Raw genomic sequence first — 24632 nt, forward strand, 5'->3', positions numbered from 1 at the left:
GCCAATCTACCCTAGAGGAAAATTCCTTCCCGACCCCAAATATGGCGATCAGTAAGACCCCGAGCATGTGGGCAAGAGTCTCCAGCCTGACCCTTGTTAGTCATTATACTATTTACCTGCTATTGCTCGGTATTCCCCACTAATTATGTTTTACCATTAAACCATTCCCTCCATAAACTTATCTAATTTAATCTTAAAACCAGACAGGTCCCCCGCCCCCAAGACAGGTCCCCCGCCCCCTGTCTTGACACGATTAGTTTGACACAATTTGTTCTTGACAAATCCATGCTGACTGTTATTTATCACCTTATTCTCTTCTAGGTGTTTGCAAACTGATTGCTTAATTATTTGCTCCATTATCTTTCTGGGTACAGAAGTTAAGTTGACTGGTCAGTAATTCCCCAGGTTGTCCTTATTTCCCTTTTTATAGATGGGCACTAGATTTGCCCTTTTCCAGTCCTCTGGAGTCTTTTCCATATTCCATGACTTTTCAAAGATAATCGCTAATGGCTCAGATATCTCCTCCGTCAGCTCCGTGAGGATATCTTCCATACCCATTGTCTTCACTTTATTCTAAATATCAAGTGGGAAAACAAAGTACCCGAGACAACAGAATCGCTTATTCACTATTCTCCAAAACAGATGTCACCGTTGGCTCGCTTGTCGGCATTGGACGGATGGTGGCTACATTCCCAAGCATCTCTTGTATGGAGACCCTGTGGGTGCTCCCAGGCCACTGAGCGAGGTTCAAGGCCATTTGCAAAAGGGATCTGAAAACTTTCAACATCGGCAGCAAGCTGGGAAGAGGCATCTGGCAACGGGCCACAATGGAGGGCGTCCAAGAGGCTGAAGCGAGGGAAGTGAAGGGGAAAGTGCAGCGGCCCTCAAGCGCCAGTGCTGTGCTGGTTTCATCTTCTGGCCCTGCACCATCGGGAGCGAGGACGGCTGCTCAAGAATTGGACTTTTTAGTCACTTGCGATTCTGCTGCGTGACCCACGGTAACTGACATGCTTTGGCTCTTACCCCATGGTCTATTGAGATGGACGGTTGTCATCTAACGATACACACCCAATATGACACGTGCATCTGAGCCTGCGAACCAGATTAGAACACATTCGAAGTACCCGGCTCCCATCAGTTAGGAGCAGCTTGCTGCGGTGGAAATCCATGGGGCCTTGGTGCAATGGTGTTAGAGTAGTGCCCGCAGGCCTCCAATGAGAGAGAGGTCCCGTGGCGCTAGGTGCTGCACATTCTCATAGTGAGAGACCGTTCGTGCTGCAAAGAGCTCACAGTCTGAACAGACGAGCCAGACAAAGGAAGTAGAATCCCCATTTACAGATGGGCAGCAGAGGTCCAGAGAGAGTAAGAGCTTGTCTACATGATGCCATAGTCCGCATCGGGGCAGCGTAAATTCTAGTGCGCGCCAACTGGCCCGTGTGGACCCTGCTGGTGGGCACTAAAAATCCCTATTTCCAAACAGTTCCACGTTAACATGCACTGGGGAACTTTTAATGCTCGTCAGTGGGATCCACACAGGCCCCAGTTAGTGCAACACGCTGGTACACCCTAGAATTCATGTCCCTCTGATGTGAGCTAAGGTATCCCAGGGACCAGACCTTAGGCCCAGATCCCCAAAGGTATTCAGGCTCCTAAGGGACTTGCTCGAGGTCCCCCGGAGTTGGGATTTGAAGCTAGCTCTCCAGAGTGCCCGGCTCTTCCACCCCCCCAATAATCACCTCCCTCTTCTTTAGCACTTGCCCCCAGGAGCTCTCCAAGCAGGACAATATCATCGGCTCCATTTTACAGCTGGGGAAACAAGACCAGTGCAGTTAATGAACCATATTTTGGGTGCACAAACATGGCCCCATTGTTCGACGTTCCGGCCCACGTGGTTTCCCGTAATCTCTACCCTGCGGCCCAAGCCAAGCCTGTTACTTCTCATTTCCCCTCCTCTCATGGGGATACCTGGTCCCTCCCCCTTCAGAGCATCCCTCCACAGCTCGTTAGCCTCTCGGGTGTCTCCTCCCCACACTGCATCAGGATTGCCTCCGGAGCCAGAGGTTCAGATCCTCCTCTCAACCCTTCCTCCTGGGGAGGATAAGTGCGCTGAGCAGCCTTCAAGCCCTGAAATCCATGTGGCTGAGGGGGCGTGAGCGTTCGTCAAATTAAACCTGAACCCCCTTGATTCTGTGTATTCTGTGCAGCCATGAAAGCCTCCATCACAGCCCATGAAAGACCCGCCATTGGCCCTGGTGTAGCTGACCAAAGTGCCTGACGCTCACCGGTCTGCTCTTGACTATGCTGTGGAGGCAGCCGCCTTTCACTGGTGTGACATTTATACACACACGCATGTGCAGTTTGTTGGACAGATGGACTCAGACAGAAACCTCAGACCCGAGGCCCTTCTTGGAGCGACTCCTAGATCTGAACCTGGCTTTGGCTCTGGGGCCGGTGCGGGGCTCAGTTTCTTGCCAGCTTGGCTGATTTTGCAGACTGAATCGCCGGGCCCCAAACCTGCTAGATCAGCTGCTGAAACTGACCCCGTCCCTCATTCCAGATCCAGAAGCCTGCGTCTCCACCTGAGCCAGATGTTGATGTCAGCTCGGCCTTCGTGGCCCCTCCTGGGAGGTGTGGCGTGGGCCCCGAGAAGCAATGCGTGTCCTTGCTCAGCTCCCACCGATTTCACTGGGAGCGCGGGGCGCTCGGGGGCTGGCAGAGATGCTCCCATACCGCTCAATGTCGTCCGGGAGAGCTCTGTTATTGGATCTCAGTGCAAGCAGGAGCGGGCCGGGATCCGAACAGGAGTGGGAAATGTATTACCTAGACCAGGGGTGGGCAAAATATGGCTTTTACACACAGCCCGGTTCCTGCCCATGGGCCACTTCTCTGGTTTATGTTCCACAAGGCGCCTCCAGTTCTTTCTCCCATCCAGATCTGGCTTCTGTTGAAGTGACTGGCCAAATCCCACAGCCAGGGGGTGGGTGCAGCATCGGACCCCGGGTCTTTGCCTGGGTTGTTCCCTGGGGCGCTGTGTGTACCCATCTCTCATTGTAATAACGCTGATTCATAACAATGGAGGCCGGGGTGATGCGTCAGCAGCTGCAACCAGTGGAGTCTTTCCCATGTTTATAACAAGGAAGCAAATCAGTTAATGTACGCAGGACAGGGAAGAGAAACTACCCAGCCTGGGGTTCACCCAGGCCCTATGATCCTTTCCAAAGGCACCTTCCCCTCGCCCCCCAACTCCTAAACCCTTTGAGCGCTGGGGTCTGGATAGTGCCCATGCCCAGATCATCAATGTAGGGCATAACACCCCCCTCCCTGCCCAACCTGGAGTCTCCTGGATTGTGCTACATGCTTGGCGTGCGGGATTTGTAATGATCCATTCGGCGCCAACAAGCTGAGGTGGGCTCCATGTGTGATTAGAAGTGGGTTCCTTCTGTGTTCCTCGGCGGGCGGGCTTGGGGGCACCGGGGGCTGTGTTATCTGGGCAGGAGAAGCCCAGAGTGGCATTTGCTGCCCTATATGGAAGCACGAGCCCGCCTCATTTATTTATAGATCGCCTCCAGCTGCGCGCTTGAGCATTCTTGAACGTGTGGGCTGCTGTGGCACTCAACACCTCGCCCAGGGCTGGAGACTGCCACCTCCCCGCCATGGCAAGTCTCCGATCCCTGGGGGCCTGCTGGACGCTTGGCATTGTCCACCTCCCTTATCCGTTAGCCTGATGAGTGCCGCCAGCCCCTGCTGTCATGGGAGCGCCTCCGAGCGAGGGGAGCGGTGCCAGCGTGTGGCTGGGATCAGTAGAGGCGTCAGGACTGAGAGACCTGGAGTGCTTCCCAAAGCGCCTGCTGGCTACGAACGGGGATGTGCTCCAGTGACTGATAGACAGGGATGGACCCCAGGGGCTGCGCTGGCCAATGCAGAGCACGGCCGCCCGCTCCCCCACCTGCCCTGCACACGGCCCCGAGGACGCAGGGAGCACGCAGCCTTTCAGCGCCAGGCCACTGGGTCAAACCTCCCCGCATCCCTCTAGGTCCTGGGGATGGCAAATGGGTGTCAGGGGCGCCCCCTGCCCTTCCCATATTGCCAAGTAGGGAGGAGCTCTGGCAGGTTGAGAACCACGGCTCTAGCTATTGGTACCACGCCCGTCACCTTAGCCTCTGAGCCCCGCCTCCCCCCAGCGCACGGTGGGAGCTGCTGTCTGACATGGCCCTTGTGGACCATGAGTCTGGTGGGTGTCAGTCCATGGCCTGTTGCACGGGTGCCTACATCACCCCCGTCGCCTTCCTCGCTGGCTGCCTCCACAGAGAGGCCCTGCAGGGCTAGCGGAGATCCTCCTTTAGCTCAAGGGGCTGGGCTCTGTGCTTTGGGAGCACAAGGACAGGTGTTCAAGCCCTGGTGTTGCCACAAAGCCCTAGCTGGCCCTGGACTGCTGAGGTGCCTTGCACGAACTGCCTGTGGGGGGGTGAGTTTGGACAGGCTGACCCCAGTCCGAGGTGTCCCTTGCAGCCGGGAGTGGGTGTGGAACGCGAGCAGGGAAAATAAACGACTGGCTCTTCCCGGTGTCAACCCAGCCTGTAACCATAGAAACCTTCCTTCCCCGCTCACCCTGGGTCTCCATGGCGACAGCAAGTGAAATCAGGCTTCCGACAGGCCGATTACATAGCAAGGAGGGGAAGATGGGAAATCTTTATGATATTTCCCCCGCCCCTCAGCCCTTCCTCCCATGGAAAGGGGCTCTGGGGGGTCGGGGGGTGGAGGTCCACTGGAGGCTGTTGCACCAGCCGGGGATTTCCCCACCACTTGGAAACCAGCTGGTCTGTCTTGGGGTGCCTGTCCCAGCTCCCGCTCTGCAAAAGGCCAGGGCACGGCTGGGGATAGCCCCTGTGCACAGATATGCTCTGTCTCGGGTCCCCTCCCTCCCCCTGGCCCAAAGCTCAGCAGAGGGGGGCAAATGGGCTGGCTTTCTCCTCTGTGGCCTGGAAAGGAAAGGCCTCCGCTGTCTTTCCCTGGGCCGTGTGAGGTCGCCACTGCTCCAGCCGCGTGGGCTCAGTTCCCTCCCCAGCACGGCTCCCTGCCGAGGACGGTGCTTTTGGGGTCCCTGGCTATGGCCTGGCTCGTGGGTCTCTCACAAGGCAGTGGTGACTAGCGGACTGAGCACGGGACTGGGAGCCAGGAGGTCCTGGTGTCGAAGGCCAGCCCCACCCCCAGCTGGGTCCCTGGCCCCTCAACTCCAGCCAGACCCTGCCCCAGCAGGGCCCCTGACCCCCAGCTCCAGCCGCCCCCCCCCCCCAGCTGGGTCCCTGGCCCCCAATTTCAGCCAGTCTGCTCCCAGCTGGGTCCCTGGCCCCCCAACTCCAGCCAGCCTGCTCCCAGCTGGCCCCCTGGACTCCTAACTCCAGCCAGCCCCCCCTCCAGCCAGGCTCCTGCCCCCCCAACTCCAGCCAGCCCCCCCAGCTTGGCCTCTGCACTGAAAAAGTTGTTTGCCACCGAGCTCAGCCTACATTAGCACTGAACTGGGCCGCTGCTGCTGGCAGTATGCAGCAGGGGGCCCCAGCAAACTCCCTCCCCTGCAGCACCCAGTGGGCGTCCTGAGGGCTTGATTTCAGTGGAAATGGGGCTTTTCCAGTCTCTGATTTTCACCCAGGTCCGTAGGATTGTGCCCACGGAGACAGACAGAGCCATGCCCTCGAGTTGAGTGTAAGGCCTTGCTTTTCCTGGACAATAACAACAGGGACAGTGCCTCTTCCCCCCCTGAGATCTCCCAGTGTTTTACAAAGATGGGCATGCACCACTACACCCGGATTGCAGATGGGGAAACTGAGGCACGGGATGGCGTATTGAGGAAGCGCTGGGGGGTCCCATGAGGCTCTTGGGGGTGGGGGCACAGATGATTTACAAACCCAGTCAGCTGGAAGATAAATGAGGGAGAGACAGGGCCCCAGCTCTGGGACAGCTGGATTGCAGTCCTGAGCTGGGGGAGGGGGAGTTCTGTGAGATCTTAGACTCCTCACTTGCCTCAGTAACAGCCTGCTGCAGTGAGTTCCACATATGAACACAGCGAGACGAAGCCCTTTCCATGACTCGGGCTGAATTTAGTCACATGCCCTTTTGTTCTTGTGCAACGGGCTAATCCACAGGCCTTTGCTGTATCTTAATTTCTAATGCACCTGGCCAGATCCTCAGCTGCCGTAAATCAGCATAGCTCCAAGCTCTGACCTGCCAGCTCGAGCCACGCTCCTCCTATGTGGTTTAGTGGGACAAGTCTGGGGCCAGAAGGCCCCCACTGGACTGCCTCACTGTGTGATCTGGGGTGAGTCAGTTTCCTCAGGGGCCTCATGTGCAGATATGATGGTGATCCCAGTGATCCCCGTGCCTTGTTCTAGTGCCGGGCCGCCCATTGATTCACACAAGAGCTGTCGCTGCATTGTTCCCTGGCCCCTTCTCAGTGCAGCCAAACCAGCCCTTCCACCCTTTCCACCCCGGCTGCACACGCACTAGGTGGGTTCACTGGGCCGCTCACAATGGGCCCTAGTTCGTGCCCCAGAGGGACCAAACAGAACAGGGCAGTTATTGAGTGGGCCAGCCCGTCGTCCCGGCCCAGCTTCCGGCAGTCGGAGGGAGGGCCAGATGCACCTCTGAGCAGCATCCTCAGTCATCCCCTTGCACTGAAAGCAAGGGGCAGAATCCCAAGACCCTGGGGCTGAACAGGTGGGACTGGGGGTGGAATTGTTGATGCAGAATTTTTATTGCCAGCCACGAGCCAGCTCGAGCCTCCAGGACTGGAAGCGCCTGGCTTTCTGGAGGGCCCCTTGTCGGAGAAGACCAGCATTTGAACCCCCTCCGGGGAAGGGCTGCATCGAAAGCCTTAATAAACAGGAGGCACGTGCTCTCCGCTGTGCACTCTCTAGTGACAGGTGAGCTGGCCAGGAAGAGAAGCAGGTCTGGGCCCTTGACGGCGGCTTTAGGATACAGACAGGTGGCACGAAAGGGTTGGTTTTTCTGCCTCCCGCCTTCTTTCAAAGACAATTGGCGCTGGGAATGACCAGCCACCAGCTCCTTCGAGCAGGGCTTTCATTTGAGAAAGCGCAGGGCCAGCTGCTACGAACGCAGCGGGAGACTCAGTTGCAATGAAAGGGGGCAACTTTACCATGCTCGTGGACCCACTGCACTTGGCCGGCTGCCTCCTCTGTGTAAGCGCTGGCAGGGAGCACGGAGGACGAGTCTGGTTTACACCGTTGTATCTAGCTAAGGATCGAGGCTCCTGACTCCCATTGGGGCTGGCGGTAGCCTCGGTCATTTCGGCAGTGTAGTGATTGTGCCCACGCTGGAACTGCAGCAAATGGAGCTCTGTTGGCCAGCGCTCACCTGCTTCCCTGGAGTGAGGCTGGCGGGACCCAAAGCTCCAGCCATCAGTCTTAGGCTCCCTTACAACCTCTCTCTTAACAGGGCCTCTGCAATGCAGGAGTGGCGCCAAATAGCCCCAGGCGTGGTCGCGTCCATGCCAGACCTTGCAGCATCCAGGCCAGCGGTTGGTGCCACTAAGCAGCACAGGCTGTTGGACCCTCCTCTGTGACTCCTAGCTGAAGCAATTAGGCCATTTCTGTTGGTAACGGGCTCTTGTGAGCAGGGTCCCTGAAGAGGGATGGGGCCAGGGCCGGGGCCGTGGGCACAGAGTGGAATTGGATGATGGGGAGCACCATGGAGATGATCGTTAGCACTCCGGTGGAACGCGGTGGCACTCCGGTGGAGCCGCGGTGGCTCCCGTTTGCTGGCGTCGTGTAGGTGCAGTGGGCATTGGTGAGGAAGGTTGGCGCCCCCTGCTGTATCTTGGCCTTTCCTTGGCCTGGTGTTCACCTCCCATGCTGTGGTATTTGGGGGGCAAAAGGGTCAGCGGAATGTTTGCTTGTTTTCATTTGAAAAAGCCCCATTTCCTGGGGGCTTTCAAAAGAAACCCAGGGAGAGATTTCGACTGAGCAGAGGGGTCATTTACAAATGGGACGTCCTGGGCCAAATCTAACCAGCCCAACGGCTCTTTAATTGATCTCTGGGGTGTCAGTTCCCCCTGAGCTCAGCAGGCTGGCCTGAAGCCTTGACCCATAGAGACCCATATAAGCCCGTAGGGATGGGTGGCCAGTCTGGTTTGAATTGCTAGGTAGATTCCTTGTCTGGGCTCACCCCTTCCTGAGCTGTAGTTGTGCTTGCAGCCCTGTGGTCAAACACTCACCAGCGTCTCTTCCCTTCAGCGTTCTTAAACGAGGTCACCCCTTAGCGAGCCAGCCAGGCTGGAGCAGCCCTGCAGCTCCCCGCGTCCTCCCTGTGGTTTCTCCATCTTTCCTCTTATTGCCTCAGAGCAACCCCCCACCCCCTACTTGCTGTCCGACCCCCCCAAACAAGAGGTCCTGCTACTCCCCCAGTAGCTCCCAGGGTGCTATGGCAGGCTAAGCACGTCCCTTCTGGGACGCAGAGCTGGGGGCACTGGCTGACTGCACTAGCTTTGCACTGGCCTTTCATGGGCTCTCGTTAAATCCACTTTCCAACCCCAGGGCGGGCACATCCCAACGGCCTCATTGCTTGAGGCATTTTGGAGGAAGCCTGGAGGAGCAGACTGCCGGGGACAGCCCTGCACTGACCCCTGATGGATGGACATCACCCACCTCCAAAGCCCCGAGGCTGCCACCGCAACGCCAGTTTGTGCATCACTCCTTGCAGCTTTTGGACCACGATTTTGCATCCGCACTTATACGTGCCATGCGTCTGTACCAGTGCATGCTGGGAAAATCTGGGCCGCTGCCTCAGCAGGGGATGTAGTGTGACTGACATACAGACAGAGCAATGCACACAGCAGCGAGCTGGAAGACTGGAGGCCCAGCTGGGGCTGGTTATATTGCAAATTACAGTGTGTTGGACTGGTCCCAGAGAGACACCCACGGGGCAGCCTGGCCCAGTGGCAAGCATGGAGCATTGTCAGCAGCTGAGGTTACCATCAGCAACGCTGTGATTGGACACGAAGGATGTTTAGAGCCATCCATGCCACGAACTGGCTCCCAACTCACGGTAGTGGGGGCAGGCGTCTATAGGGGTTCAAAGGGTGAAATGCTCAGACCGAACCTATTAGCTCGTCCAAGTCCAGATGGACAAATCCCTTTCAGCTCAGCTGATCTCAAGCACATTGGAAATGTTTCCAATCCAGGTCCCACAGGAGCCCAGGGTCCCCACAAACTCTCCCATGGCACTGCAGCCTGGTACACCGGACTCCTCTTATGGTACCGCCAGCTCACCAGGGATGGCAGGCGGTTTGTGCTGCAGGCTGGCAGTGGGATATTGGTATGGAGCTCTGCATTCAGCACCGAGGCCCCCGTGCCATCGCACGGGGGTTTATTGTGCTTCGGGCATGCAGGAGTGAACGTGCAGCCCACACTCGGCGCTGATCCAACCCAGGGAGCAGCGCCAAAGCCAACGCTCCAGCAACGAAAGGATTCTGGAGCTGAACGCAGGGGAGGGGGGGGATAGAGATGTGCTGCCGTGGAGTCAGCTGGAGTGACAGCCCCGGGCAGTGACGCTCAGCAGCCCACGGACCCCAGGAAGCGCGCTAGATTATATAAGCCCTTACAAAGAGAGGGCGGCTGGTTTGGGATTTCTTTGGAGCATGAGGATTCAGAAGAGCCCATCCCTAAGGACATGTTCTGCAGCAGCTGTGATGGGGAGATGGGAGAAATCACCCCCCGGCTGCTGCTCCCTACCTCCTACACTAACGTGTAACCCCATTTTTTCCACCATCACACACAACTCCACTGGCTTCTTTGCAGATCCAGCTCAGATTTACCGTTACCCATATCCCTGAAGGCACCTGGGATCTGGCCAGGCCACTGGGGGGCCACAGCTCTGTTGGGTGGAAAGTGCCAGGGGATCTTGAATGCCCACCCGAGCTTGGTTTTGCACTTACTCCACAAGAGAGAACCTGCCTCTGGAATCGACTCAGAGGGATGACTGCTACGGGTGCTGGGCCACTACCGGAAACAGGGAAGGATCCTCCTTAGAGGTCTGATCTCCCACTAGTAACGCGCCCAGACCCTGCTCAGTGCATGAGATCTGCCAGCCCAAGATACACATTGCTGCAGGCGTATCGAAGCCGCACTGATTCTTCTGAGGCACACTGGTTCAGTGAAAGCTCCTGCTCCTGCTTGCTGAGAAGAGCGCCTCCCTCCCCTGTGGTGGACTGGGTCAGGCCATGCTGATGCCCCCAGTGCAGATGGCTCCTATCCCCTCCGCCGTGCTCGCAAACACATGGTTGCTGCCTGGGGCCAGCAGCCTGTGGTAGGCAGAGACCTTGTCACAGCTGTGTTAAGACGACCCAAGTCAGCCTGATACCACGGTCTTGGCTGAAAAGAGCTGTCAGTGAGGGAAAGTACCACCTGGAAGCCCGCCCTGCACAGTTCATGATCTCCAGGGCCCTCCCCTGCTAGTGAGCAACAGGTGAGCGCTCATTAGGAACCAGAGCAGCTAATGGGCTAGGAATCCTGGGTTCGAATCCTAGCTCCTGCCCTTGACTTGCTGAGTGACCCATGGCAAGTCACGTCACTGCTCTGTGCTGCAGGGGAGAGGAGGCGTCGTTAATGTATATAAAGCCGGGAGATCGTAACATGAAAGGTGCTATAGGCCTCCAATCCAGCCAGGGGCTTCTAGGCCTCCTTGTAATACACTCAATGTCTGGGATAAGCCCCTACCAGCAGCCCAGGAGGTAAATTCACTTCTGCTGAGAGCCTGCGTCAGCGCTCGTGTTCCCCCCTTCCCCCAAAGCCTCCCGAGCTGGAGAGCAGCAAGGGAGAAAGCCCAGCTGTAGAAGGAAGCTACCAGTGGAACTGCTCAGGCCACAAGCAGCTTCTGCTTCCATTTTACAGGGTCACCCAGACAGCACTGAGAGGGCAGATGGTTCTGGGCAGCCTCCTCCAGTGAGCGGAACAGAAATAAACAAGCCTCCAGTCAGAAGGGAAAGAGAGGAGCTCTTCAATGGCTGCATGCCCCTCCCCCTGGCCTCTGATCCAAGAAGTGGTGCTGCTCCCACCAACCCCACTCACCTCCTGCCAGGGACAAGCACCCACACCAGCCTCTTGCCTTCGCTGGGAGCTCGCATGGTGCCAGGCCCCTCCTGCAAGCTCATTAAACAGCTCTTCCAGGTCCCATTGTGCTCTCCTGGTGCGCAAGGACTGGAAAGCGACCCTCATGCACCCCCTTCACGAGCACACTGCACATATTGGGAGCAGCCCGAGGTAGCCGGGCATGCAGGCTGTGACGCACCCCCCCTCACTGGTGAACATGCGGTGGGGCAGCAGTGCCCTGTGCAAACTGGCCTGTACAAGAGGGAATTTATTCCAATACATATTTATATACACAACGCTACCCCCACCCCTGCCTTCCTCCTCCCCACCCCTGGGGAGCACCACACCCGTTCACAGCAGCAACACTCCGGTCGCCTGAGGCAATCCTCTCTCTCTCATGCCGGATGCGAACACTAGAGTCCATCGTTCGACAGGTGCAGGGGTCACTTAGCCATCTCTGCCCCTACGGCTTTGTTCATTTTGTCCTTGAGGTAGGCTGCCTTCTGCCACTCCGATTTCAGCTCCAGAAACTCATAGTAGGGAACCTGCAGCGGAAGAGGGCAGGGAGCGGGGTCAGGACTTACGCTGGGGCAACCGTGCTGATCTCTCTCGGGGCCGGGCAGTGCTGGGAAGCCAGCTTGCTTGGCCCTGGTGGAGAGTGGCAGGACTGATCGGCAATCAGCCAGGTGATATTGACCAGCCCCAGAAAGGGAGGTGGTCCCTGCAGTGGGGTGTCTAAGGGGTCCCAGCCCCAAGCCTGCCAGAGAATCCTCCAGACACTGCCAGGGATGCAGAGTGGCCCTAGGGACAACTCTTCCATCATACCCAAACCCGCTGGCCTGAGACGGCCTGGCTCTCCTCCGGGAGTGTGGTGTTAGCACAGAGCACTAGGGGGAGCTACAGGCGACAGGCTCAGCTTGAAAACCAGATTCCCCCTCCCTAGCTGCCTCAAGAGCAAAGATACAGCCCTTGGGAGTCTCAGCATGAGACTCAGTTACAATCAGCCAGCGTCTCCAGCCCACTCCAGGGAGGGAGAGCTCTCTGGCCACCTCACTGTCTGGCGCTGCAAAATGCCCGATGGGAACCAGCTTCTGTGTGGCTGGCCTGGGCTAACGGCGGACAGTATCTAGAGCGTCAGCACCCCGCAGCTCTGCAAAATCTCCTATTCCAACAGCGGTCACATAACTAGACAGTGCACCAAGGACTGGTGACCCCACATCTGACCCCTCCTATGGGTGGCAGCCGCACCAGCTCAACCCACTCACCGTGGCTGCAACACACTTCAGCACATGCTTTTAAAAATGCTTAGAAATAAAAATAAGGGTAATGCTGGACGGAGACCCTAGAACCCAGGTGCATATGTATAGAACGTACTGCACTGGTAGCCTCTGTCCAGCCTCTCTGCTCTGCACCAGCCATCTGGGAGAGTAGTCTGCAGTCAGTCCTTGGCCCTTCTGCCAAGACTGCCACAGAGGAAGCTGTTGTCACGGGTAATTTCTACAATGCGGACGTGGGTTTGGTAGGAAAGGGGCTCAGACACCCCACCTCCTTTCATGCAGGCCACCAGACAGCCGTAACAGCTGCCGCGTGAGGCAGTCCCACACGGTTCTGGCAGCTGAAGGAACATTTCCTTATTTCAAAGCAAGATCAATACTATCTCCCAGCCCGCACGAGGTGGCTGTAGCATATTTGTATCCCCAGCACCCAGTGGTAGAGATGTGGGGCCCATGAACTACAGATGTTGCTGTGGCAGCCGACCGGGGCAGTACCCACCAGGGAAGAGGTGAGCACTGAATTGGACAGGGCTGCAGGGCAAATGCCCTAATTGAAAGTGACATTTCCTGGCTACCCCGTGTAGGTACTGTTACCGTATCACTGTCACATGGGAGCATCGCCTACTGCTGGTGGGGACCCGGCCAAAACGGTGCAAGAGAAGCTTAGGAAGTGTGCAGCGCGAGCAGGCAGTTCATTGGCAGCGCCACCAATGTTGCTGGCAGCCGGCCGCCGGCTATTATTAACGGAGTAGTTTGGTAGCAGGGCCTCTGGGGCTGCCAGCCTCTGCCAAATCAGACACGCTGGAGCCTTTCATATACCTCTCCACACCAGGTGGGGGCAGCGTCTTACACTGACATTTGAAGGTTGTGTCTGTTGAAGGCTCTGAAGTCGTTCGTATAAACGGTAACTTGCAGGCGGCCTTTATAAATCTTCAGCGCTTTAGAGGCACAAAGCGCTACAACCAAATGCCAACTATTATTAAATGGATAGGCAAACGGTAATAGGGAATCACTGCAGCCACTTCTGGGGTGGAGCACAGCAACACTACAAAGCTAGTAGCGATGAATACAATACCCCACCCAAATTAACATCAGAGAGGCTGCTATCTAAAGCGGAGGAGCTAAGATGCTGACTCTCCGGGAAGAATTGGGAGCTATAATGAGCACAGGATTAGGAACTGCTTAATTTTTTATTGGAGAGACAGCATTTCAAATGTTGCATGGTCTATTTCGTCTCTTCACCCACCCACTTTATTATCCCTTCCCCACTACCAGGGCGAGAGGCAGACAAAACACGGATTTAGAAACGAGGAAAGAAGAGATGCTTGGCAAAGAGGGCTATTGAAGCTTGCAGCCCCGCGGAGAGGGTGGCATGTGTAGCCAATGGCCAGGTGGGGATGACACATACTGTGCAGAACGTAAGTCACTGGTCTATAGATCTATCAAGGAAACCGGGGCCCCAAGGCAGCACAGCTGGAGTCAGGGGCAATTTTGTCACTAGCTTCAGCTCAGGTCCTGCCTCAGACTGTTGCTATTGGCCACAAACTGGAATGGAAGCTGACTCTGCACTGGCTTGCTCGGGGATATGGTCTATTGTCCTGGCTTTAGTAGCAAGGGAAGGTGGCTGGCGGGCCCAGGGAGGCGGCAGTTACTAACAAGCCTCAGTGCGCCGGCTTCCGCAGCGCCTGCTGCTTTCCTGAGGGTGGGCTGCGGATTGCGGGCCATGGAGCAGCAGTGGGGAAAGGCACTGGGCTGGGACTCTAGTTCCCGGTTGTGCCACAGACTTTTCCAGAGCCCTGGGCAAGTCCCTTAGTCCACGTGCCTCAGCTGCCCACCGGGGTGAGACTCCCTGGCCTGGGTTCTGCAGCAGCTCAGACTCAGTGATCAGTATGGTCCCTTCTGGCCTTAAATCACTGTCTCTCTAAGCTTTGCTGCCCCCCCGGTGGCAGGGAGAATAAACACTGACTGAGGAGCACCGGGACACCCGAGTGCTGGGGCCAGACAGGCACCTAGGTAGAAAGATACTGAAAAAACAGAATCCTATCGTCTCTGCCTTTGGATCAGGGCTTTCACCTCCAGCTGCACTGGCAGCGTGGGGACGAGAGCCGTCCCTGGGAAAGGGATCTAGTCATTTACACCGGGAGAAAACATTACACTTGGTTGGATTCCCCCTCTAGGTATAGCTCGGGGGAGCCAGAAGCTGCAAGGACCCGGAAAGGCCTCCAAGGACCCACAGCGACAGTGCGCGGGCAGGAGGCCGAGAACAGAACAGGCTGTGGAGAAACAGCAGGAGTTCCGTTGTGCTCCTCAGACACTTGGTGTAAGTGTCGCACCGAATGCAGGTGTTGCTGCAGTGCCTAGAAAACTGGGGAGCTTTGACAAACGGGGAGGGAAGGGGAGCGGCAGGAACGAGTCTGCAGAGAAAGCGGGAACAGGCTAATGTCTGGTTCACAGACACAGTAATACCTTGTATTCAGATAGCACTGGAGGATGGTAAACCCCGCGCTAAGTCACACAACAGCCCAGGAGCCAGGAGCAGTCCCACTGTGCAGAGGCGTTGATTCCTGGGGGTTATCAGCCACCATTTGGATAAGAGGCAGATGCAGCGTCCGGGATTAGGCCATGGCTGACAGCAGCACGGTATGTCTGCACTCGGGTTTGCACTAGTAGTGCAGCTGCACTGGAGACTGAAAACGCACCTGGAAACAAGGCCCAAAGCGGAGAGAGCCAGTGACTCGCCCAACAGCACCAAGGGAGAGAAGGTCAGCGCCAGGGTTAGGCCTGTGGCGTTCCTGGCTCCCAGACCAGGCTGATCAAGGGCCAGCTACTTTGATGGGCTCTCAGGTAAGTGTGGTTTATAGACTAGATGTTCTAGCCAGGGACCAGGACCCCAGTTCTAAGGCCCCTGGGACCTCCGCTGTGCCCAATCAATAAACAAATCACCTAACAGATTCCTCACGCCCAGGCCCACGGCTGATGCCCAGCAACCCGTCGGCCAGAGTTAAAAAGGCAACGCCCCAGCATTCAACCTCATTCGAACACGGCATGCAACGGCGCCCCTCTGCTTCCAACCTCTTTGCTGGGAAGTTTACACCTGTCCTTTCCAGAGAGGGGTGCTGCCAGCCACCGTCCTTTAGTACAAGGCACAGGAGGCTAAATAATGAATGGCTGGTCCGCAGGCAGATGGATCAATGGGCATGAAGAGGCAGGGCTGACATTTCACTTCACTGTCGTCCCCGCCACTCTCCCATCTTGGGGTCTAGAACAATGGGTGGCCCCGAGAGGATTGTTTGCTGATCCCAGGGGGCTGGAGCCCAGGTGACCTACAGACCAGCTCTCTGGGCCCACAGGGGCGAAGACAGCACTGGGTGCCCCACCCATCCCTCTGGTTGCCTTGACAGGCTATGTTTAAGGCTGTATGCTCAGAGCTCTGCCCCTCCTCCGTACGCTCTCGCTACACTGAAATTAATGGAGTCCCAGCTGCTGGGGCCAGAGGCAGCCTCACCGTTGATTATGGCTATGAAAGTGTCTTCAAACCAACAGCAGCTGCAGAACACGCAGCACCAGAGACACACGCTGGACGTCACGCAGGCACCTCCGCAGCAGAGTCTTCTAGTCAAAATGTGGGACCCTTTAACAACCTGCCCCCAAACTGAGCCAAAGCATCTCCTTGAACCTGCTCATAACAGGGGGTCCCCAAATCCACTACCACTTGTGTGTGTGTGTGGTGTGTGAGAGAGAGAGTGTGAGAGAGAGGGGGGGTAACTTTCAAGTGACGGTGATTTTTGTGTGACCAACTGGAAACCCCCTGCAGGGACTTCACTCTTCAAGGGTGGGTGCTCAGCACTTCCTGGGAAAAGGCCCCTTTAAGGCCCCTTAAATTGGACAGTTGATAAAAACTGGCCAAGGCAAAGCGTTCGACGGAGCTAGGTAAGGTCACATCTCCCCAGAGGTGCAGCATAGACAAACAGCAGGGCTGCTCCCCTTTGGATGTTGGCCCCCTACTGCTGATCTGGGGACCACTTTAATATCAGTTACAGAAAGAGACCCACTAGGCCATATAGCCCCTTCCTTAGTCACCACGTGCAGGATGACTCCCTACTGCCCAGTCACTGGGCTCTGGCTACTCCAGTTTGCAGCTCCTCTCCGTTTGCCTGGGAAAACTAGTCCCCAGATCTCCCTGGCAGGAAGTTCTGGCCTTCATCTCATCTCTCTGCATTAGACTGACCTCCTCTCCTGCACCACCCTAAATAATCCCACCCCTTTGTGCTGATTCTATCAACCTTTGGCCCCGTAGCCAGCTCTGAGGCCAGGTCTTTTCTGTATCCAGCTCCTAGTCCCCCTTCAGATCAGTCCCTCAGGCCCAGTGATGGTTTCGGCTGCTGTCTTTCAGGTAACTTGTGCAATGAATTTGGATCACTGAGCGAGGCCACATTCCTCCCAAGGGGAGAGGGAGACTGGAAGGGCTCCCGGCCATGTTTATTGGGCTCCCGTACACCACTAAGGTGCATGCTGTGCTGTCTGACAGCTGTCGGGGAATGGAGGTCGAGCCCCCGTTCACTCTGGTATTGGGAGCAGGGGGAGAAGGCATCGGCCCTCGCTGGCTACTCACATCCACGATCAAGAACCCGGCGGCTTGCACGTGTCGTCGGGCCATGGCGAAGCGGCCCAGCAGGTCCTTGCTTCTGCTGCTGAAGTTTGGGAACTCCCACCCCAGGAAAGCGATCCTGTGAGAGACGCACACAGAGGGAACGGGGTTGACTGACTCAGGAGCAGGCGCAGGCTCAAATAAGAACATAAGAACGGCCGTACCGGGTCAGACCAAAGGTCCATCCAGTCCAGCATCCTGTCTACCGACAGTGGCCAATGCCAGGTGCCCCAGAGGGAGTGGACCAACAGGCAATGATCAAGTGATCTCTCTCCTGCCATCCATCTCCACCCTCTGACAAACAGAGGCTAGGGACACCATTCCTTACCCGTCCTGGCTAATAGCCATTAATGGACTTAACCTCCATGAATTTACCCAGTTCTCTTTTAAACGCTGTTATAGTCCTAACCTTCACAACCTCCTCAGGTAAGGAGTTCCACAAGTTGCCTGTGCGCTGCGTGAAGAAGAACTTCCTTGTATTTGTTTTAAACCTGCTGCCTATTAATTTCATTTGGTGACCCCTAGTTCTTGTATTATGGGAATAAGTAAATAACTTTTCCTTATCCACTTTCTCCAGATCACTCATGATTTTATAGACCTCTATCATATCCCCCCTTAGTCTCCTCTTTTCCAAGCTGAAGAGTCCTAGTCTCTTTAATCTCTCCTCATATGGGACCCGTTCCAAACTCTTAATCATTTTAGTTGCCCTTTTCTGAACCTTTTCTAGTGCCAGTATATCTTTTTTGAGATGAGGAGACCACATCTGTACACAGTATTCGAGATGTGGGTGTACCATCGATTTATATAAGGGCAATAATATATTCTCAGTCTTATTCTCTATCCCCTTTTTAATGATTCCTAACATCCTGTTTGCTTTTTTGACCGCCTCTGCACACTGCGTGGACATTCTCAGAGAACTATCCACAATGACTCCAAGATCTTTTTCCTGACTTGTTGTAGCTAAATTAGCCCCAATCATATTGTATGTATAGTTGGGGTTATTTTTTCCGATGTGCATTACTTTACATTTATCCACATTAAATTTCATTTGCCATTTTGTTGCCCAATCACTTAGTTTTGTGAGATCTTTTTGAAGTTCTTCACAGTCTGCTTTGGACTTAACTATCTTGAGCAGTTTAGTATCATCTGCAAACTTTGCCACCTCACTGTTTACCCCTTTCTCCAGATCATTTATGAATAAGTTGAATAGGATTGGTCTGAGGACTGACCCTTGGGGAACACCACTAGTTACCCCTCTCCATTATGAGAATTTACCATTAATTCCTACCCTTTGTTCCCTGTCTTTTAACCAGTTCTCAGTCCGTGAAAGGACCTTCCCTTTTATCCCATGGCAGCTTAATTTACATAAGAGCCTTTGGTGAGGGACCTTGTCAAGGCTTTCTGGAAATCTAAGTACACGCTGGATCCCCCTTGTCCACATGTTTGTTGACCCCTTCAAAGAATTCTAATAGATTAGTACGACACGATTTCCCTTTACAGAAACCATGTTGACTATTGCTCAACAGTTTATGTTTTTCTATGTATTGGACAATTTTATTCTTAACTATTGTTTCGACTAATTTGCCCGGTACAGACGTTAGACTTACCGGTCTGTAATTGCTGGGATCACCTCTAGAGCCCTTTTTAAATATTGGCGTTACATTAGCTAACTTCCAGTCATTGGGTACAGAAGCCGATTTAAAGGACAGGTTACAAACCTTAGTTAACAGTTCCGCAACTTCACGTTTGAGTTCTTTCAGAACTCTTGGGTGAATGCCATCTGGTCCTGGTGACTTGTTAATGTTAAGTTTATCAATTAATTCCAAAACCTCCTCTCATGACACTTCAATCCGTGACAGTTCCTCAGATTTGTCACCTATGAAAGCCAGCTCAGGTTTGGGAATCTCCCTAACATCCTCAGCCGTGAAGACTGAAGCAAAGAATCCATTTAGTTTCTCTGCAATGACTTTATCGTCTTTAAGCGCTCCTTTTGTATCTCGATCATCAAGGGGCCCCACTGGTTGTTTAGCAGGCTTGCTGCTTTTGATGTACTTAAAAAACATTTTGTTATTACCTTTGGAGTTTTTGGCTAGCCGTTCTTCAAACTCTTTGGCTTTTCTTATTACATTCTTGCACTTAATTTGGCAGCGTTTATGCTCCTTTCTATTTGCCTCACTAGGATTTGACTTCCACTTTTTAAAGGAAGTCTTTTTATCTCTCACTGCTTCTTTTACATGGTTGTTAAGCCACGGTGGCTCTTTTTTAGTTCTTTTACTGTGTTTCTTAATTTGGGGTATACATTGAAGTTGGGCCTCTATTGTGGTGTCTTTAAAAAGCGCCCATGCAGCTTGCAGGGATTTCACTTTAGTCACTGTACCTTTTAACTTCTGTTTAACTAACTCCCTCATTTTTGCATAGTTCCCCCTTTTGAAATTAAATGCCACAGTGTTGGGCTGTTGAGATGTTCTTCCCACCACAGGGATGTTGAATGCTATTGTATTATGGTCACTATTTCCAAGCGGTCCTGCTATAGTTACCTCTTGGACCAGCTCCTGCGCTCCACTCAGGACTAAATCTAGAGTTGCCTCTCCCCTTGTGGGTTCCCGTACCAGCTGCTCCATGAAGCAGTTATTTAAAGTATCGAGAAATTTTATCTCTGCATTTCGTCCTGAAGTGAAATGTTCCCAGTCAATATGGGGATAATTGAAATCCCCCACTATTATTGAGTTCTTAATTTTGATAGCCTCTCTAATTTCCCTTAGCATTTCATCATCACTATCACCGTCCTGGTCAGGTGGTCGATAATAGATCCCTAATGTTATATTTTTCTTATTAGAGCATGAAATTTCTATCCATAGAGATTCTATGGAACATGCGGATTTGCTTAAGATTTTTACTTCATTTGATTGTTCCCCCCCCGCACGACTTGTTCTGTCCTTCCGATATATTTTGTACCCCGGAATGATTGTGTCCCATTGATTGCTCTCAGTCCACCAGGTTTCTGTGATGCCTATTATATCAATATCCTCCTTTATCACGAAGCACTCTAGTTCTCCCATCTTATTATTTAGACTTCTAGCATTTGTGTACAAGCACTTTAAAAACTTGTCCCTGTTTATTTGTCTGCCCTTTTCTGATGTATCAGATTCTTTTTTATGTGAATGTTTATCATCTGATCTGGCAATCCGATGATAAACATCTCTCAATCTAGAGCGCTGGGTACCCTGATCGCTCTCGATCTAGAGCGCTGGGTACCCTGATCGCTCTCGATCTAGAGCGCTGGGTACCCTGATCGCTCTCGATCTAGAGCGCTGGGTACCCTGATCGCTCTCGATCTAGAGCGCTGGGTACCCTGATCGCTCTCGATCTAGAGCGCTGGGTACCCTGATCGCTCTCGATCTAGAGCGCTGGGTACCCTGGGCTCAGCAGGCAGGACACTTTGCTGGCTCTGAGCGGCTGCCAAAGCTCCAAAGGAACAAGCAACGCCAAGAGGAGCCGCTCTGCCCAGGTGCGATTGCTGACTGCTCTGGATCAGACCTCTGGCCCACCGACCGGCGTCCATTATCCTGCGTGCAGCCGTCACCAAAACCTAACGCTTCAGAGGACAGTAACAGGAGCACCACAGTTGTTCAGGGCTGCATGTTTGGGGTCAGGAGCAGCAATGCCAGGGGTCAGGGTCGGAGAGATTAGTTCAGGTCCTGAGGCAGGAGATCAGAGGGTCCTTGTCTGAGCATTTATAGCCACAAGCGCTATGCCCAGGAGATGACTGGGCCCTGTGATTTGTTTGATGTGTGAGTGAATATGAATGCTGGGGAAAGGTGCTAGAATAATTTAACCACAGAGTAAGTCCAGCAACAATGCAAGAGGGCAGGTTAGTCTGATGAGGGGCCAGTTACAGTGGCAGATTGACGTGGACATGGCTCCTCCTGGCACTAGATCCAGATCGAGCCAGCCACTACTGACTGGAGTAGTGCTTCGTAAGTTCGTCTCAGCATCCATGCTGTGGCCAAGCCCTGGGGCGCTAAACCTTGAAGGTCCAAGCAGGTTAATAAGGAGAAAGAAAGGGGCCTTGCTGGCTAGGGAGCCTGCGCTGCCCGATTAGCATCAGAACCTTCTCATACGGCCCCTGCCCTCTACACCCCCACCCTCCCACTTCCCTAACAAGGGAGGCTAGTGGTTCTGCTCACAGCTGCTTGGGCTGAGTGTGGACATGACCGGGGGGAACACTCATTCCAGCCTGAGCCGGGGAAAGGGCTATGGGTCCCCCCAGGATCCCCAGCGGCTGGGTAAGGGAACTTTCAGATGAAGATGCTGGTTATCCCGATTGGCTTGTATCCGGTGTCTCTGTGGGGACATCTAGGGAGGAGAGAGAGGTAGGGAGGGTACTCAGAGGAGCCAGGCAGCTTGAGGAAGGCACCTTCTGCACCAGCAGCTCTGATGTTCCCAGACTCTGCTCACAGCGCCCATCTCCCTTTGCCTGAGTTTCCGTGGTCACGATGCAGTCATTGCTGGCAGTGGGTCTGTGTCATAAGCTGCCAGGGAGTTAATGCACCTGTTTTGCTTTCACTACTGCAAACGCAGAAACATCTCACCTCATCCTGAGCGCGCGCACACAGCAGCCTCCCCCCCCCCTCACTCCCACCAGGCTGGGGCGGACTCAGACCCCTTCATCCTGGCCTACATGGTAGCAACCAGGCCTGATCTCTGGCACTCACCTCATGGTGTCGTGGGGCGGGGGTTTTGTCCCTTCTGACTGGAGCAGGTGGGGGGAAGCGAAGTCCTTTATGGGGAGAGGCTGACTATCGCTGTTCAGCATCATCTCAGCGTCTACACAGGAGAGAGGGGAAACCACAGGGACTCCTGAGTCCTGTCTGGCTCCTGATTAGCATCCGTCGTCCTATTGGGCCACATCCCCAGGGAGATCTGACGATGCACAGAGCCTTGCCCAGGCCCATCGGCTCATCAGTGAGAGGGTGACACTAACTAGCCAACAGAGCCCATCACCGAACACCTGCCCTGCTACCAACCTACCCTGGACAGACCTGCATTTTGGCTTTGATTTGCTAGCCAATGGCAGTGGGTCCAGCAGGGCCATTCCACTGTGTCTTATGCTCTGTGTGGATGGCAGGGAGCTGCAGCCACACCCAGCAGCCTCTCGCCTAGCTCATGGCAGGTGTTTGTAGCATGTTTTTATCCCCAGGGTCCAATGAGCAGGACACGGGGCCCATGAACTACAGGTGTTGCTGTGGCAGCCGGCTGGGCCAGTACCCACCATGGAGAAGACAAGTACTGAATTTGACATGGCTGCAGGGGGAGGGGGAAGCTGCAGAGTTCTTGGGTGGACCTGACAGCTGCTGTTCACACAGCGGTACGGGAGGATGGGGCGTTTCCTCCCCGAGGTAGGGACTGGTCTGGCCGACCCAGAGGGGAGACAATTTTCCATGTGCCTTGTCGCTTCCCCAAGACAGTCAGGCATGTGGCTGAGACACAGTGTGTTCCACCCACTGCTAACAAACCACGAGTGATCCCAAGCCATGGAGCTGGGGAGCACGGCAGGACAGAGCCTGTCGCCCCTGTAGGCAGGGGGTAGAAAGGTCACGTGCACTGAGGGCCTCCTCTTAGTACCCATCACCAAGCCAAAACCACCTGGCACCATTAGCGGTCTCTGCTCAGGATTGGAATAGCAGAGGATGCTGAGGGTCAGGAGGAAGGTGCACTAGCAGGTGATGGATCAGTGGGCTAACGGTGGGGCGAGCGAGAGGGGGGCTGCATCAGGACTGCCACGCAGTAGGTGAATGTCAGGAGAGAGGAGTTACACGCCATGTGCCCTCTGGACAACGCAGCGGCTGCCCAGTTCATTAGCACTGAAGTCACCGCAGCCTTGGGCTCGGGTCCCAAGAACACACTCACCGAGCTGCCAGCCATAAATGGTGTGTACGTTGAACCGCCTGTTAACCTCGGATTTGGCCACCTCGTTCAGCACCTCCTGCAGGCTGCTCTGTAGTGGAGTGGCCTTCCTGTCCTCTGGCGGCTCCGGGGCACTCAGGGCCTCTGGCGGAAGGAAGGGCCCCTCGTAGCCCGGGGACTCCAGCCTGGCGGCAGCGTTGATATGCATCAGTTTGAGCCTGTAGTTCTGTCCTCTGGGCGTCTGGTCGGCTGTTGGGTAAGAAGGGCAGCAATGGAGACCCGGCCCAGGGGAGGGGCCTGGACCGAGGGCTCAGCCACTCAGATCTCCTAAAAGTTCAACTCGGTCCACTTCATAGCAGGAGTCAGGGCTGGTGGGCTCTAGCCCCACATCTGCCACTCGGAACCCGATCCTGCAGGGCCCACAGTGACAAATGGGATTATACGCTGGGGCTTGCCTGCGACAGGAGGGACTGCACTCAGTGACCCAGCAGGGGCACCTACCCCCATCCCCCGCTGCACCTAGCGCCCAATCTCCAGCAACTGGGCAGTTGCAGCTTTGGCAGCACCAAGCCTGTGAGACGGGCTTTGAGAGAGAACCCCCAGTAGCGCGAGGAAGGGACATGCACTCTGCCCGGCACAGGGTCCTTGAGGCGTGTCAGATAAGAGCCCCACGCCAGATGAGATTTGGTGGCACTGGTATGGCACAAGTGTTATCACTGCCCCGTGAGTCTCCACGTCAGGAAAAGCTCTGTGCTACAGAGACGTGAGCACACAGACCCGAGCATGCCCGGCCATAGTTACTCCAGGAGGGAGCGTGCCCATCTCTAGCAGCAGAGCCAGCATCACACGGGAACCCCCCGTCCCAGGCATCACCCTGCTAGACAGACGCCCCCTGTGGCAGACTCCAGAAGCGGCTGTTCTAAGGAGAGGCCGTTGCCAATCCCCTCTGTGGTGCACTCATGCTGAGAGGGGCTGGGGCCTTTCACACTGCTGAGCCAGCAGAACAAAGCTCATTCCCTCCCCACCAGAGCAGCTTTGCAAACCTCAGAGGCTGGGTGTCTGTAGCATGGTTTTATCCCCAGGGTCCAATGAGCGGGACACGGGGCCCACGAACTACAGGTGTTGCTGTGGTAGCTGGCTGGGCCAGTACCCACCATGGAGAAGACAAGTACTGAATTTGACATGGCTGCAGGGGGAGGGGGAAGCTGCAGAGTTCTTGGGTGGACCGGACAGCTGCTGTTCACATACGTCCTTCCCAGACTTTAGGATTCAGTGGGAATGGGTGGGGGAGTGCAGGACAGAGCAGCAAACTAGCCTTTTAACATTCTAGAGCTGTGCTCAGACTCCAGCGTCCAGGACAAGTCAAAAATCCAAGGCTGGTGGCATCAAACCACTTCTTGGTGAAGAGTTACCCACATCAGGAAATACACAGCACCAGTGTGCCCAGGGCTGGGACGGCAAGGGGGGCACTTACAGTGCATCAGAAGGGCGATGTGGGGCCAGGACTGGAGTAGCCCAGGGCTGTAGATCAGCAGAGATGCCCACGGGCAGATCACTGTGGGGAGGACACACTCAAGCCAGTGCTATTGGCACTTCATTTTCATGAGCGTGGGGCACGGGTCACTTGCTGGAGGATTCTCTGCACCTTGAGGTCTTTAAACCACGATTTGAGGACTTCAATAACTTAGGCATAGGTTAGGGGTT

The 24632-nt window shown here is 55.0% G+C and overlaps 1 protein-coding gene and 3 non-coding genes across 9 annotated transcripts in view; all 4 read right to left on the reverse strand.

Moving 5' to 3' along the window:
- Window positions 1-11349: 11349 nt before the first annotated feature.
- The window catches only part of TBRG4 (transforming growth factor beta regulator 4), a 29382-nt gene continuing 16099 nt past the window's right edge, over window positions 11350-24632 (reverse strand). For 4 of the 6 annotated variants that reach the window (XM_065586714.1, XM_065586717.1, XM_065586716.1 and 1 more), the window contains exons 8-11: window positions 22932-23177; window positions 21737-21848; window positions 16986-17100; window positions 11350-11644 (exon numbers count right to left, since the gene is read on the reverse strand). In XM_065586714.1, coding sequence (XP_065442786.1) covers window positions 11543-11644; window positions 16986-17100; window positions 21737-21848; window positions 22932-23177 — 575 coding nt within the window. In that variant the 3' untranslated portion in view covers window positions 11350-11542. Of the gene's footprint in view, window positions 11645-14839; window positions 15073-16985; window positions 17101-21736; window positions 21849-22931; window positions 23178-24632 lie in introns of all 6 variants that reach the window. The other 2 variants (XR_010599082.1, XR_010599083.1) reach the window with 1 other exon arrangement.
- Window positions 12772-12909, reverse strand: LOC112061254 (small nucleolar RNA SNORA5). Its single transcript, XR_002890161.1, has one exon. It is a non-coding gene; the product is annotated as a small nucleolar RNA SNORA5 (small nucleolar RNA).
- LOC112060265 (small nucleolar RNA SNORA5) lies at window positions 22193-22330 on the reverse strand. Its single transcript, XR_002889577.1, has one exon. It is a non-coding gene; the product is annotated as a small nucleolar RNA SNORA5 (small nucleolar RNA).
- Window positions 23982-24119, reverse strand: LOC112060266 (small nucleolar RNA SNORA5). Its single transcript, XR_002889578.1, has one exon. It is a non-coding gene; the product is annotated as a small nucleolar RNA SNORA5 (small nucleolar RNA).

This window comes from Chrysemys picta, chromosome 2, assembly GCF_011386835.1.
Source record: "Chrysemys picta bellii isolate R12L10 chromosome 2, ASM1138683v2, whole genome shotgun sequence".
Lineage (NCBI taxonomy): Eukaryota > Metazoa > Chordata > Testudines > Emydidae > Chrysemys > Chrysemys picta.